Source organism: Mauremys reevesii, linkage group 1 (assembly GCF_016161935.1).
Source record: "Mauremys reevesii isolate NIE-2019 linkage group 1, ASM1616193v1, whole genome shotgun sequence".
Lineage (NCBI taxonomy): Eukaryota > Metazoa > Chordata > Testudines > Geoemydidae > Mauremys > Mauremys reevesii.
The window spans coordinates 245,260,725-245,277,459 of NC_052623.1; the positions used below are offsets into that span (position 1 = coordinate 245,260,725).

Sequence of the window (16,735 nt, forward strand, 5' to 3'; positions counted from 1 at the left end):
TACAAGTATTCATCCTACCCAACCACAGATTTATAACACATACACACACACACACACACACACACACACACCCCTATCTATCTATCATGGAGCCTCTCAGCATAAGTACAGTGGAAAAAAATACAATACACACAGTAACACTAAGAGCATAATGTTCTGACCAAAATTCTCTCCACAAGCTTCACCACGTACTCAGCCTGAAGGAGATGCTCCCCTCCCCAAAGGGCCTTATACTGTACCCCAAAGGTAAAAAGCATGGGTTCCATTTGAATAACACAGGAAGCATCTTCTATAGTGTAGGATGTTCATATAAATAGGACCTATCAGCTGATGTATCCTGTGAAATCTCAACTCTCAGGATGGTGCATGGAAAGAGAAAGACAGTCTCTCAGGACCCAAATATTTTAGGACTTTATAGATCAAAATGAATACACTGAATTGCAAATCAGAAGCCTGGGGAGTCTATAGAGAATAGTTGGGGATATGTAGGCTTCACATGACTCATTCAGCCAATCAGCCAGCCAGTCTCATTTTGTGTTGGCTGATGCTTGGCTGAGTCACATTTAGAGCGAGTGATTGTAATCTAATCTGGAGATGAAAAAGGCATGAATGAACACAGTTGAGTCCATAGCATGGAAGAGATGTCACAATCTCCTAGTTAAACAAAGGTAATGAAAGGGTCTTCTAGCCACGGCCATTACCTGAGACTGAGAAGAGCAGTTGGGGATTCCAGAGCCTGTAGAGGCTGTTAATATCAAAGAGCAGACATACCACTTTAGCTGAATTAATGCATACTGCCCTCACAAGATCCCCTAAGCCAACCAGCATCACCTGAGTCTGGTCTGAACTGAGCCTTGCCAGTCCTATCACAGCCAGACTACAGGAAAACAGATAATTTTACCATCAAGGTCTGCTGAGAGTAGAGCTGAGCATTGTCATCATACCAATGACATTGCAGCCTAACCCACCTCAGTATTTCCTCTAGCAACTTCACCAAGGGAGTCACTTCAGAAAAAATGAAAGGGGGAGGCGGAGGGGAGAGTTTTGTCAGCATATAGGGTTATATGTGGTTATAATTTGCGGGAGGAGGGGAATGGAGCACATAGACGTATGAAAAGTCCCGAGGGCACTCTGCCCCCTTGTCCAATCGCAAATGATGTTCCTGAACTTCACGTATATGTTGAACAGGAGAGCTGATATACCTGTACAATCCCACGTGAAAGAACTTTAGGGGTAGATAAGCAAGTACTCTCCAGCTAGGACTTTACCAAGAAAGGGACAGAGCCCCTGTCATGTGACTCCACCTACTCCTGGCAGGAGTCGACAACAACTCAGAATCAGTAATATCTAAAGCAGCTCAAAGAGCTATTATGGACACCTCATCTTTTGTGCATTGCCAGTAGGAGATCATCACTGGCCATGAAACTAATGGTGCTAGTTTCTGTACCACACCCTGGCATCAAACATGCTTGAAAGAGATCAAATATGTTAAATGAAAAGCACTGTCACACAACCTTCTGTAAAATGTATTTATCTGCAAGGACATTGTGAGGATTAATGTTAGCACAGCACTCTGCTAACATAAAATCTTATGTTAGAGTTCAATTATAACAAAAGGACTTACAATATTCCTCATATGTTTCAACAATATTGTCAGGTGGGTGCTCTCATAGGATATGACTAACTGCACTCCAGGTTTCTGTTCAGTAGATTTAGGACCTGAAATAAGCAAAAGAAATGAATTTCCAGTTACTGAAAGAGTGAATTTCCAGTTAGTGAAAATATTAATGGAAATGCATAGCTAAAGCATTGAAATACTATTTTACATAACATGTATAACAAAATATTGCCTGCTTAAGGAAGGTTGGAATTAGAAAACACTAGAGATGAGCTTGTTATAAATATTAGAGAGCCATTAAGAGAGATTTAAAATTTTCCATTTGTCATCAGTCTGAATTTCAGCTGGAATGTTATGACTTAATTGTCCATACTCTAAGGGTATTTTGTAGAAAAATGAATATCATTGAGCTGTTTGTGATTTTTCCTATATGTTTTTAAAAAAAATCTTACATGGGTTTTCAATTTCTTCCAGTTTGCAGTGGGGGAAAAAAAGCTCCTACTTGTATAGGAGGCAAGGCATGTAAATCAGTACAGAATTTGGCTCACATTTATAGACACAAGAGTTTGCAGAAAGGTTCCAAAACAACTGTAGATTTATGAGAGCTAAGGATACTAGGAATAAAGAAAAGGAAAAGATTACTGTATTTTTGCCAATTGCAGGCAGGGGTGAAAGTAACATTCCATACTTACGGGCTCCGGCCCCCGGAAGGGACGGGGCCTCGGGGGAAGGGGCGGGGTTGGGGTCAGTGTCCCCCAGCCAGCCCATCCGCACTGCCTGGCCTGTGCTGCCCAGGGCTCCAGTGGCAATTTAAAGGGCCCAGGGGTCTGGCTGCTGCTGCTGTGGTAGCAGCAGCGGCGGCTGGAGCCCCAGGCCCTTTTAAATTGCAGCCCCGGGGAAACTGCCCCTTTTTCCACCCCCGGCAGCAGCCCAGGGTGGGGGTGGGGGGGCAAAAGGGGCAATGATGTTAAAACACTACCACAGCAGTGCTTTAACCAGGGTACCTAAAGCACTGCCATGGCAGTGCTTTAACATCAGCTGAGTACGGGCCAGTACCGGCGGTCACTTTTTACCGGCATGCCCTACCAGCCCGTACCAGATTACTTCCACCCCTGATTGCAGGCCTGATCCCATGGTCCTGATACTTTGCACAGATTCATATTAATATGCAGTTACAGTCTGATCCTGTTCCCACTGAAACCAGGGGCAAAAATTCCATCACCTTGAATGCAAGTGAAGCCAGGTTTGTAATCTCAACACTGACTCAGTATTTCCTATCAGTACTTTTAGAGGCATTGAGCCAAATGTCCTCACCAAAAAAGTTTTTTTTTTTTTTTAAATCGTGGGATAACGAATGCAGGTTAGCTGTTTTACTGTAGCATCCTAGTGGAGAGGCACAGGTAGTTTTTACCGTGATGTAGTTAGATCAAGGTCAACATTTTATCTCCCACCTGTGGTTGACCTCACGTTGCTTGAAGTAAAAATGACAGTCTCTTGTCTCCACTAGGATTTTTGCAGAGAGATAGCTAACCCTTGTTATGTATCCTGCTGTAAAAAAATACCCTCAACCTCTATGTAAACTACTCTAACTTTGCTGAAACAAGTAGGGTTTCATTTTACTGACACTAGGACTGAATTTGGCCCATTATATCCATTTACTAGACTAACAAAAAAGTGAGAGATTGTTCCTGTAGTGCCTAGGAGCTCCAGTCATGGACCAGGATCCCACGGTGCTAGGTGCTGTACAAACAGTCCCTGCCCCAAAAGCTTGCAACCTAAGTATAAACCAAGAGCCAGCAGCTGGATACAAGTAGATGGGGGAGCATAAGGAAACAATATTGTCTAATAAGACAAGATAGACACAGAGTGGGGAAGGGATAGGACACAAGCAAAGTGAACAATGGGATGGCAGCAACCGTCATGTTAGGTCCACCATTTTTGGGGATGGGGTGATACTTGGGAGGGGATCAGCTAAATGAAAAGAAAAGGGAGGGCAAAGAGGGTGAGAGGGGCAGGGCAGAGGAGAAGAGGGTAAGGTGGTGCAGGTGTGGAATGAAGCTGAGATGAAGATCCTGAGGAAGGGGGAGGGCGGGGAGGAAGGGAGGACTGGAGCAAACAGCCAATCAGCAGTGGGCAAAGAAAGTCAGAGCACTTTGTGCTATTTGGCTGCTCCTGTTCCTACTGGCTGGAGTCTCTGGCTGGCTATTCTCTACAGCTCTCCATCATGCCATGAGGTGGGAGTGTAGGCACCATCTGGGTCCTTGTGCCACTGGACTAAGAAGATGTTGACGGGAGGGATGACCCTGGTTGGGCTCCACTTTATGCACTCTCCCACCCACGGTAGAAATCCTTGCTTTGGCTTCATCTCTTGCTACCAATCTGTGGCTGGCTCCTCTCTGCAGATTTCACACCCCCACCCCCACGTGGCCTGGGGGATCACCTAGATCCCAGTGCACCCAGACTCTGGCAGGGTCTCTGCTGGACAATTCTGGAGCAGTGCTGGGGGAGGGGTGGACAATGTTTTATCCTCTCCCCGACTGCAGCAGATGTTAACCCCATCATGCCAGTACAGATATGCAAGTATGAGTGAGGTTCTGTTCTGCTTACATCATTATCCAAATACTCCCAAAACGTTGGGAAAGTTCAGATCAAAATCTGAACTTCATAACTATTCCCTATCCCCACAAAAAATCCTGCATTCAAAAATAAAACAACGTAAAACTTTAGAGCCTACAAGTCCAATCAGTCCTACTTCTTGTTCAGTCAATCGCTAAGAGAAACAAGTCTGTTTACATTTACAGGAGATAATGTTGCCCAATTCTTAATTACAATGTCACCTGGAAGTGAGAACAGGCATTTGCATGGCACTGTTGTAGCTGGCGTTGTCACAAGATATTGCCAGATGCACTAAAGATTCATATGCCTCTTCATGCTTTGGCCATTTTTTTAGAGGACATGTTTCCATGCTGATAACACTCATTAAAAATAATGAGTTAATTAAATTTGTGACTGAACTCCTTGGGGAAGCATTGTATGTCTCCTGCTCTGTTTTACTTGCAGTCTGCCATATATTTCATGTTATAGCAGTCTTGGATGATGACCCAGCACATGTTTTTTTTTTTAAGAACACTTGCACTGCAAATTTGACAAAATGCAAAAAAGATACCAATATGAAATTTCTAAAGATAGCTACAGCACTCAACCCAAGATTTAAGAATCTGAAGTGCCTTCCAAAGTCTGAGAGGAGTGAGGTATGGAGCATGCTTTCAGAAGTCTTAAAAGAGCAACACTCTGATTTGGAAACTACAGAGCCCAAACCACCAAAAAAGAAAATTAATCTTCTTCTGATGGCATCTGACTCAGATGATGAAAATGAACATGTGTTGGTCCGCTCTGCTTTCAACTGTTATCAAGCAGAACCCGTCATCAGCATGGATGCATGTCCCCTAGAATGGTGGTTGAAGCATCAAGGGACATATGAATCTTTAACGCCTCTGGCATGTAAATATCTTGTGACACCAGCTACAACAGTGCAATGTGAATGCCTGTTCTCAATTTCAGGTGACGTTGTAAACAAGAAGCAGGCAGCATTATCTTCTGCAAATATAAACAAACTTGTTTGTCTGAGCGATTGGCTGAACAAGAAGTAGGACTGATTGAACTAGTAGGCTCTAAAGTTGTACATTGTTTTATTTTTGAATGCAGGATTTTTTGTACATAATTCTACATTTGTAAGTTAAACTTTCATGATAAAGAGATTGCACTACAATACTTGTATTAGGTGAATTGAAAAATACCATTTGTTTTTTACAGTGCAAATATTTGTAATAAAAATAAATATGAAGTGAACACTGTACACTTTGTATTCTGTCTTGTAATTGAAATCAATATATTTGAAAATGTAGAAAACATCAAATTTTTAAATAAATGGTATTCTATTATTGTTTAATAGCGCGATTAATTGCACGCGATTCATTTTTTTAAGTGAGCGACAACCCTAATTTCAATGCTAGAATGATTGTGTTAGAACAATCTATTCCCATCTTATATTGCATAGCGACTAGGTGAGCATCACTAGGAATCACTTAAACAGTGACAGGAGGGAAAGGAAAAAAATCTAATAAATTGCAGAACTTCATAGGTTCAGTGTTTCTCTTGAGTAATTAGAAGCACATGGAAATTGGTTAAATAGTTTTTCATTAATAGCCATAAAAATTGTGCTAAAGCAGTTGTAGCAATACAGAGGATAGAATACTTGAGTAGGAAACATAAGGATACAATTATCTTGGGTGCTCTATTGATACTGTGAATTGCAAGAGGTCAACTTCAGAAGTTTAGAAAGCACATCAGATCTCGCAGTGTAAATTACAGTGTTAGAATTCAGTTGAGAATCATGTCTTGCCCCACCCCTTTTGTATCTGTTCTATTAATGTTTTAGAAAATGAAACTTTCCATCCAATGGAGGAATTCTTCACTTGCAATTGGCATTTTTATATGCAAGAAATAAAGTTAGTAATTGTTTAACTAGGTTGAGGACAGTGCAATACATCAGGGGAAATACATATATTAATCACATGAAAATCTGAGATCTGAAACAGACACCATAGATATGAGCATGGCTTTTTTTTTTTTGCCTTTTTCCAATGTATATATGAAACGGCTTTAACAACACAGATAAAATGAACTGAACACAAGGAAGGAAAAGGGAAAAAACTGAACACAAGGAGTTTGATTCTGCAAGGCACTGAGGGGGCTCCTCTGAGGCATTAACCACCTTCAACTCCCATCAGCTACAATCAGCAATAGCAGCCAGATGCCATCAGCTGTTTTTAGCCATCAGGTCACAGTTTAGACACTCCTGCATTCAGTGCCAAATTGTGGTCCCGTTGAAGTTGATGGGCGTTTTGCCATTTTCTTTTATGAGACCAGAATTTCGACTTAAACTATAATGGCACACACCTGCTCTGATGCCAAATATGGATACAGTGAAGCTGGTGGACCCGCATGCTTGGGCTCTGCATTGTTAAAAGGTGGTGTGCACTGTCTGTCCTCTCTTATAAACAAGGGCCAAACATTTGTCTAATGGAAGACAAAGTCAGAACTCCCATTGACTTCAATTGAATCAAGATTTGACTTCTAAGGATTGATCCTACGCTCACTGAAGTCAATGGAAAAGCTCCTATGAGTGCCCAAAGCATAGCCCCAGGGCTGAATAGAGTTCACAAGTTCTTTTAATATGACTTGTGGATTCTCCTTCCCTGGGCTTGAGAGAGCTGTGGGTTTATTTATTTTTGATGATTAAAAACTAAACACGCTAATTTATTTGGAAATTAATTGCAGTTTCAGGCTGAATGATTTGCAGTGTTTGTGTTTGCGTTCCCCTTATTTATTTGGATGGCCATTTTTTAAAGCAAATTACAGCCCTAGTTTATGTTCTCTTCATTGTTTCTGGAATCATAATTTTTAAACAAACCATGCACTGTAGTTGTTGTGTTGTACGAGAAATTAAGAACGTAAGGCAACGGATACAGAGAAATTGATCAAATCTCCTTGAGGGAACCTACCCTGGAAGAATACTTTGATGCATAAAAGCAAAGTGCTGTGCAAACACTAACTAACTTCTCAGCACACCTGGAAGGCAGGTAAGTATTATTCTATCTTCTGCATCCTTTGATTTCAAGTATCAGAGGTGTAGCCGTGTTAGTCTGGATCTGTAAAAAGCGACAAAGAGTCCTGTGGCACTTTATAGACTAACAGACGTATTGGAGCATAAGCTTTTGTGGGTGAATTTATGTGATTTATCTCACACCTTTCCTTTCAAGACCGGTTTTAACGATCTACCATCAAAGGTTGATGGAACCAGTTCAGCTTGAGTGGATGGGGGATAGAATATTGCAAAAAATGACCAACTGCTCTACTGACAGTTTGGTAGAGAATTATAATCCTCCTGTCCTCGACTATTGAAAGATTAGCTCCTAACACCCTCTTTCCTAGCTTTGGCCTCATAAGACATCAAGAAATACTGATGGCCCGCAAAAGATGAAATACTAGGAGCACAATAAGAAGCACATATGAGCACGTGCAGCAGAGAGAGTTGTCATGTATCACAAGGAATAGTACAAAAGTCTGGTCTATCTAGGGCTGAGTCCCACATTAAGCACTGGGAGTAAAGCCTGCACAGGGAGGTGTAATGCACATTTCCCCATTCAATGAGCCTGGCTCTTGTTTTAAAAGGAGATAGGTCCTATTTTTCTGCTGGTATAAATGGGCACAACTCTACTGACATCACTGGTGCTGCGCCCAATTGTGTCAACACAGACCTTGGCCTATATGTGAACCATTAGAAATGACAGAAACCATTTCATTTTTCACAGTGTATAGTTGAATGGTCTGGAATTTTAATACTTTCAGCAGATGTAATTCAGTAAAAGAAAAATAAACATCACTGAATATCAAAATTGTTTTGATGGATATTTTTGCACAAAACAACACTTTTTTTTGGTCATCATGAAACACCTTAGGCAAAATCATTTTTTATATCTGTTCCTCCATAGTAGGCTAAGAGTACCCGGATGCGTACAATATTGAGTATATTTCAGAATGCATCCCAGTGGGAATATTGCATCTGTATTCATGACAAAGTAAATTTGGCACTGAGTTTTAATCTCTTCATTGCTAGGAGCACAGTACAAATTTATACATTTTAATTTTTATTTTATTCTCTTTAATAAGTGTAATTACCTACAATCTTTGAAAATTAAAGTGATGTAAGTGAAGGATGTTGTCAATTAAAATTCATAATCTGCTTGTTATGGGGTATTTATTTTATATTCATTCTAACTAAGAGACAGGGCTGAAGGACAAATCACCAAGTTCTCACTCAGGCAAAACTCTTATTAAGCCAAGTGGAGTTTTGCCAGAAGAGAGAGAGAGAGAGAGAAAGTAAAAATGAAGGCCTGAATCATCCCATATATAGAAAAAAGGAGTAAAATCTCTGGGAGGGGGAAGGGAAGAGGGAAGGTGTCTCCACATAGAATTCCCCTCCTTCTACACCATCACTCCACTAAATAAAGGGATGGCTTTACTCCTTGAGAATATGCTCAGGGCCCACCTTCAAGCCAGGAAAATCCCAGGGCTTCACTGTACCTCTCCTCATAGAATAATGGAACCACAGGATTAGCAGCGACCACCAAGGTTATCTACCACCCTGCCAAGATGCAGAATTTGTTGTAACTATCCAGCCTCCTTTTGAAACCTCCAGTGAAGGAGATTCCATGACTTCCACAGGAAGTTTGTTCCATTGTACTACTGTTCTTACAGTTAGGAAGTTTTTCCTGATATTTAATCTAAATTTGCTATGCTGTAGTTTGAACCCATTGCCTCTTGTCCTGCCCTCTGCGGCAAGAGAGAATAATTTTTCTCCATCTTTCTTATGGCAGCCTTCAAGTATTTGAAGACCACTATCATGTTTCTTTTCCAAACTAAACATACCCAGTTCCTTCAGCCTTTGCTCATATAGCTTGCATTCCATCCCTTTGATGATTTTAGTCACTCATCTCTGGATCCTTTCCAGTTTCTCTATATCCTTTTTATACAGCAGTTACCAAAATTGGACACAGTACTCCAGTTTAGGCTTAACCAGCACTGAGTAGAGTGGTATTATCATCTCCTGTGACTAGTGTGCTATTCCTCTCTTAATGGAGCCCAAAATTGCACTAGATTTGCAACACCATTGTATCATTGACTCATGTTGAGATTGTGATCCACTACAACTCTCAGATCCTTCTCAGCAGTGCTGCTGCCAAGCCAGTTATCCCCCATTCTGTATTTGTGTGTTTGGTTTTTCTTCCTTAAGTGTGGTACCTTACATTTGTCTTTGTTGAATTTCATTTGGTTGTCTATAGCCCAGTTTCTCCAATTTATCAAGAGCCCTTTGAATTTTAATTCTATCCTCCAAAGTATTTGCAATCCTCCCTAGATTTGTGTCACCTCCAAATTTGATCAGCATGCTCTTTATTCCTACATCCAGGTCATTAATAAAGATGCTAAATAACACAAGACCCAGAAGAGATCCCTATGGAACCCCACTTGAGACCTCCTTCCAATCTGTCATCCTTCCATTAATAGCTACTCTTTGTTTCCAGTTGTTTAACCAATTATGCATCCACTTAATGGTAGTTCTACCAAGCCTGTATTTCTCCCGCTTACTTATGAGAATGTCATGTGGAACTGTGTCTAAAGTCTTGCTAAAGTCCAAGTATATTATATCCACTGCATCCCCCCTATCCACCAAACCAGTTACCTTGTCAAAGAAGGAAATCAAGCTGGTTTGGCATGATCTGTTCTTGGTAAATCCATGCTGACTGTCAGTAATCACCCCTTCATCCTCCAGGTATTTGCAGATGGAACGTTTTATACATTGCTCTAGTAGCTTCCCAGGTATCAACGTCAAACTGACTGGTCTATAGTTCCCCGGCTCCTCCTTTTCCCCCCTTTTAAAGATGGGCACTACATTAGCCCTTCTCCAGCCTTCCAGTACCTTTCCTATCATCCATAAGCTTGCAAATCTCAGTGGCTCTGAGATTTCTTCAGAACCCTAGGGTAAATGGCAACATGCCCTGCTCACTTGAATTCATTCAAATTAGTCAGAAGAACTCTGCTGTGTTCTTTACTTGTCCTTATCTGCATTTATTTCCCTTTATTTTCTATAACAACTTCTCTAGTCATGGGGTCACATTATTTTTTGTATGAAGATTGAAGCAAAGTGGGCACTGAGCAGTTCTGCCTTCTTATCTTCCATTACCGGCTCGCCTTCTCCACTGAGCAGTGGGCACACGCCATCCCTGATCTTTCATTTTTGTCTGACATATTTGTACAACCCCCGCTTATCGTCTCTAACACTTCTTTCCAGTTGTCACTCATTCTTTGCCTTGGCTTTCCTGACTTTGTCCCTACATACTTGTGCTATACCCATGTATACATCCTTACTGACATGCACGTCCTTCCATTTCCTGTATGTATCCCTATTGGTTTTTAGATAGCTAAAAAGCTCCTTGTGCAGCCACATTGGTCTCCTGTGGCTCTTCTTATTTTTCTCTGCATTGGAATAGCATCATGCTGAGCCTCTAGTATTACATCTTTCAGGAACTGCCAGCCCCCTTCGACTCCTATAAAGTCAAAGGGGGCTGACAGGAGACTCCTAGACCCACACACACCACCTCCCACTTTCCAAGGAAGTTGAGGGAACAGTGCTCTGGAGGTGGCTACTCTGTATGCAGTTTAGGGCCTTCTTTGTGTTCTGTGCTGGTACAATGCCAAGCATAATGGAGCCCTGATCTATGACTGCTACTGAGATATATAAAAAAATAATAATGTGCAAGCAAAGCCAAGCAAACCAAATCCAAGTAAAGACCTCAGGATTTGGACATTAGAACAAAGAGAAAGGGCATTAACTACTTCAATCTGCAAAATCTATGCGAGTGTCTTACTCTCAAAATCTTTAACAATTACAATGTTCTCTGTTTTCTAGGGTAACTGGAAATGAATATTCCTGTAAGACACAGATACCTTGCTTATTTAAAGCATCATTTCCCAAACTTTTGAAAGCCAAGTTCACCTGTGGGCAAATGGATTCCTACACCCCTTTCTCCAATTATTAAAGGCCTATGGATCTTAACTTGTACATCTGCTGTATCCCCCTCCTTCTGGCTAGTCTTATGTGGCCCCCACATCACCATAAAAATGTAAAGAGTTAACCAACAGGTTGGGTTATAGATATGATAGCTTGGTAGCTCACTAAATACTCAGAAAATAAATGCGGGTCCAGTTTACAGAGTGAAAGGTTTTCTTCTTTAACCCGTGTACCATTGGCTATATAATAGTTTTTTGGATGGTCCACTGGGTTCAATTCCTGCTCTTCCGCAGACTCATCATGTGACATCAGCGTCTCAGTCCCTCATGTGTAAAAGGGGGGTAACAGTAGCTCCTGATCACTCATGGGTTTGGAAGATAAATACATTTAAGACTGCGAAGTAGTCAGATACTACAGTAAAAGAAGCCATAGAGAGATATAGAACGTAGCCCATGAACCCAGGCTACAAGCTGTATTAAAGGTGTGGCTTGAGTTTTTGCAACAAAACTCTTCTCTTGTCAGTGCTTTGCATCCTCCCAATCCTGGGCAATGAGGGTATCAGAGCAAACATTACCAGTTTCCAATGGCCCTAAGGGAATTGATGGGGTATAGAGATGTCTTGGCCACATCTCTTGTGCTGCAGGGAGAGGGGCAGTAGGAGCCACTATAGCAATTCTACACCACCACAGGATCTCCCTACACAAGGGGAATCCTCCAGTGGCTGGTTAAAATGGAATTAGAATTGCTTTGTGTCACTAGAGTGGTACAGCCAAGGAGCAGAGCCTCAGTCTGTAAAGGAGAGGAACAAGCACATTGGACATGGAAGGGATGTGGTATTAGTAGCAGCTACTCAGTTATGAAATGTGGATAACTTGGTATCCTGGAGCTTTATCATCACTTGGAATATACAGCAAATGGCTGAACTGTTTTTGTGCAAGCAGAGTAGAACTGTGGCCTTCAGCATTAGCTTTTATTTCTCCTGCCCCCATCTCACCCAAGTTGACTGCAGAAGATGAGCAAAGAGTCAGCATTAGGTAACAACAAAGCCAAGAAGATAGCTCATTGGTGGGGCTTCAGGACAGAAGAGGGAGGTGGTTAGGAATTTGGACATGATAAGGAAACAATGTTCAGAGTATTATTAATTACTGAGGAGCAGTATATAGCAGTGCTATTTCTATAAGTAATAATGCATACTTAGGCAAGATTAACCACATGTTCTGTTATTTACATGCCCCACTCACTGTGAAATACCCTTATTGATAAGTCATTGCTAGCATACATTATTCTTCACGTCTCAACACATGCATGATACTTTGTCATACCTCAAACCCTCCTTCTTAAGATTGTTATATGAAGAGGGGTTTTAAGAAAAAAAGGTTCCTGGCCTAGTTTGTTTCAAGTGTAAATATATATTTGCTTTAATTATGACTTAAGTATAGCTAGAAATAATACAACTGGTTAGGGAGGGGACATCAAAACCAATTGGGATCTGCAGATTGTATTAAAAAATATTTGTATGAACTTCTACGATTTGGGAAATAAAAAGTGAACTGAATTACTTACTGGTTATTATACTCACATTTACAAAGAAAAAACACATTTACCAGTGGGTTCAGTTAGACCCACCTCTACATTGCAGCATTCAGTGTCACCAAGACCAATTCCCTCTTAAAGAGATCAAAATTAATAATTTACATACCTAGGCTAACAAGTGCAGATTCTTCCGGCCAGTCGGTTTTGGACCCATCGAGGAAAAAGCTGAGGACATGCTCATTCTGAAATCAAATTTAAAAACCAACAGAAACATTACATGCTGTGAATGGGTGGGAGATGTGCTCCATTTTCCAACACTGGCCCCGAAGGGCAACTGGCTGGTTTGTCTCTTGCCTATGCACTAGAGGAATAAGCAGGAAAGGGGAGCCTCTTCCCTCCCACTGCAGGGCTGCATGGCAAGATAGGGCCCTAGTGCTCCCTTGGATGTTGCTCTATGAATCCAGATGGACATTTGCACCCCTGAGTGGGGTGTAATCACAACCCTGGCCATCTGTGTAAAAACTGGGTTTGATAGCAGGCACTAACAAGGGTGCATGCTGCCCCTTTTTGGGGCAGCAGGAAAGAAGCACACCTGAGGGAGTTGTACCTTGGCCCTATGAGCCAACCTGCCCTGTACTGGCTGGATGACTCAGGGACACTACATCTTTGCTTCTTCCCGTCAGCATGCCTCACAACACCACGGCCAAACTGTGGTCTCAGATTAGTGTTTCTAGTCAGTAAATATGCTGCAAAAATTTTCATCACCACCCCCTGGATAGCCCTCCTGTGGAGAGGAAGTGGTACAGAAGGTCTTGCATTGGTCCCCTGCACGCAGGGTGAAATCCACTCCATGCACTGGACCAGTGTAAGACCTGTGGCACCACATAACTTAAGTGGTGCAAATGTCTTCTGTTGGCTCTCTGTACCCTCTCATTCTAACAAGGCTAATAAAGAGTTAACTTCCTAACAGAGGTCAGACATGCAAATTGGAAGAAGAGGATCATTTTTCACCACATTGTTTAAAGAGGCCTCACCTCTTGTGCTAGATTACAGATTTTATTTGTGTTAACTGACCCACAGTGCTCTAGTAAACAGATGTAAAAGGTAGTTGAATTCAGTTTTAGACCAGTAAAGCAATAAGCCAAATCCCCTGGTCTCAAATATTGTGCAGTGCAATAAAAATGTGAATTTCAAAATGAACACTTATAAGAGTTCTGAATCAAAGCTGGACAGTAATTGCATTTTATTAGCTTTTTCATAAAGCAGCATGTCAGATTGTCCATGCTTTAATGTGGTTAGACTAGCCACGTTTATATCAGTGTTACCAGGATTGACACTATAACAAACTGGATGCTGCACAAGAGCCTTTTCAGATTCCAGCATACAAATGTCATCAGCATTTTACAGGGCTAAGAGAAATAAGATGTCTCTTATCAACAGCATGTCCTGCTTCAGTTTGACAAAATGCAGCAAGAGACAAAAACAGAAAAAAGAAGAGCTTAATGACAAATGTAGCTCCTAGAGCAATTAACATCTGGGATTAGCAGACAGATGAACAAGGAACATATGCTCAGCATTCAGATATGATTTAACAATTTGGATTTATTTTGATATTTGTTTTTGCTGTTTGAAAAATAAAATCTCCAAAATGTGTCTAAAAATGTCACTTTTCCTTGATTCAAATAGGAGAAGAAGTGATTAGCAAGAAAATGCCAGTACTCCAGATAATGCCGAGGGTTGACAAACACAAGGTAACTTTCATCTCACATGTGAACACATACAGTGCTTCAGGTAGTAGTGTCGTCTTGAACTTTTATTAAACAATAAGGTTATTCCCTGTGGGACCCTTATTTGCAGGTGTAGGGAGACTCAGCGTTTGAAGGAGTATATTTTTGGCAGCTCGCCCCTTATTTAACAGTATGAAAAGAAAGCAGATAAATGTATGTAGTCATCCTACCTTCACAAACTTGAGAGGACAGGTCTGAGGAGGCAGAAGGAAGAATACCGTATGTTAACGCATTTGAAAGGGAAATACAAATTCTTTACTGAGTGACACAGGGAGAGTACTGAGTGGGAAGAGCAGAGGGTTATTTCAGGTTACCATAATTGCAAGTTTTCATTTTCACTAGTACCTGCAGGATCATTTAAGAGCACATGGCGAATTGTGCAAAATCCCATGACAGTCATAAACATAAAGGGCACCATTCATCCCTGGTGCATCATTATTCATTTCAAGGCATGAATTTTGCTGTGTGTGTGTGTGTGTGTGTGTGTGTGTGTGTGTGTGTGTGTGTGTGTGTGTGTGTGTGTGTGTGAGAGAGAGAGAGAGAGAGAGAGAGAGAGAGAGAGAGAGAGACAGAGAGAGAGAGAACACAATGACGTACCCAGCATGGTAACAACACAAATAGGAAGACAAGAAAGGTTAGTGTTGACAAGTGAAAAGGAAAAAAAGGTGCCTCTGACAGCCCAGGACCAAAGGGCAGATTGGGCAGCCCACATAGGGCACATGAAAATGCTGCCAAGGCTAAGGAAAAGGTCTCAAAGTATTTGTTGTAATAGGCATCCAGCCCATAACTGCTTGAGAGACCGCAACTGCTCGGCAAACTGAGTGGAGGCTGGGATCTTAAGTATTGGGAGTACATCTGCATAGTACAGGACACTGTCATTTAGACTGCAGTTCACCAAATAATTTAAACACACGCTTAGGTTCATCCCTATTCAGCAAGACACAAACACATGCTTAACTTTAGGCTTGTGCTTAAGTCCAATTGCAGTCAATGGCAATGGGACTTAAGCATGTGCTTAAGCGCTTTGCTGAACAGGGACAGACTGATGTATTAGAGCCTGAGACAGCACATGTTAAATGAACACATATAGTATGTTTTGTAAATGGTTGAGCGCCTGAATTCCATTAAAGATTAACTGCTCGTGATCAGAACTGTTTGGTGTTGTTCAAATGGTTTTGGAGGCCTCAGTACACTTCCAGGTATCCATGTTACAAAGACACATGATCATGAGTGGCAGTAACTGACCCCTGTGTTGTCAATTTCAATATAAGCCAAGGACTGAATTGACCAGGAACACTCAACTACTCTTTCACAGACAGAAATGTTCTCCCCAGGTCAGTAAGTTTAGTTTAAGTCCCTTAAAACAATGCCTGTACTAGGAATTTCAGGCAAATCTCCCATCATTGGTCTTATTTTTATCTAATAAAAATATAATCTGTAAAGTTTAATGGTTGATGTTCACCTGGTTGAATCAAAAAGTCGAATATTCTATTAGGGCAATCTATGTACCGGAGCTGTGCGTGTGTCTCTGTTCAGAATTCATCAATATGCTCAGCTGTTAAAATTCGAAGGACCAAATTTCTGCTTTCAGGTACGCTGGTATAAATCTAGAACTCCTAATTCTACTGACTTCAGTGTATATATTCTGGACTTGCACTGGTGTAACACAGTAGACTTTGGCCAGGCATCTCTACAGGAGCCTAAGCAAAACTTATCTTAATACTTGGGCAAATAAATTAATCATAGTCAGATTTCTAGCCAGCAATAGTTCCAGTAGAAAAAGAATCAACCTGATCTGTTTTTTCAGCTGTCTGCCTATCTTCTCTATTCGTGTTAGAGTAGGTCTGGAGTCAGAGAACTTCCATGCTTCTGTTATAGTTCAACAGGCCAGAGAAGCAGCAGGAAAGAAATAAATCAGAAAAAACTGACCCTGCTGCAGCTATGACATCTTCAGGAAGTGATAGGAGAAGATAAGAGACTTTGAGCCCTATGCATTTTGGCTCTGCTTGATTGCAGTGTGTACATGAAAAGTGAAAATTCAAGAAAGCCACACATTTCAGACTCTCATTATTTCCATCATATTAGAGCGACCCCATGAAATAAACGCTGGAGCCATTTTCTGATTTCACTTCCATTGGTAAATCCAGAGTAGCTCCAGTGACATCA

The 16,735-nt window shown here is 41.3% G+C and overlaps 1 protein-coding gene across 14 annotated transcripts in view; it reads right to left on the bottom strand.

Annotated features, from left to right (window-relative positions):
• PIK3C2G (phosphatidylinositol-4-phosphate 3-kinase catalytic subunit type 2 gamma) overlaps positions 1 to 16,735 on the bottom strand; it is a 370,973-nt gene that overhangs the window by 41,094 nt on the left and 313,144 nt on the right. For all 14 annotated transcript variants that reach the window (XM_039544583.1, XM_039544571.1, XM_039544579.1 and 11 more), the window contains 2 exons: positions 12,949 to 13,024; positions 1,625 to 1,719 (listed from right to left, as the gene is read on the bottom strand). In XM_039544583.1, coding sequence (XP_039400517.1) covers positions 1,625 to 1,719; positions 12,949 to 13,024 — 171 coding nt within the window. The remainder of the gene's footprint in view (positions 1 to 1,624; positions 1,720 to 12,948; positions 13,025 to 16,735) is intronic.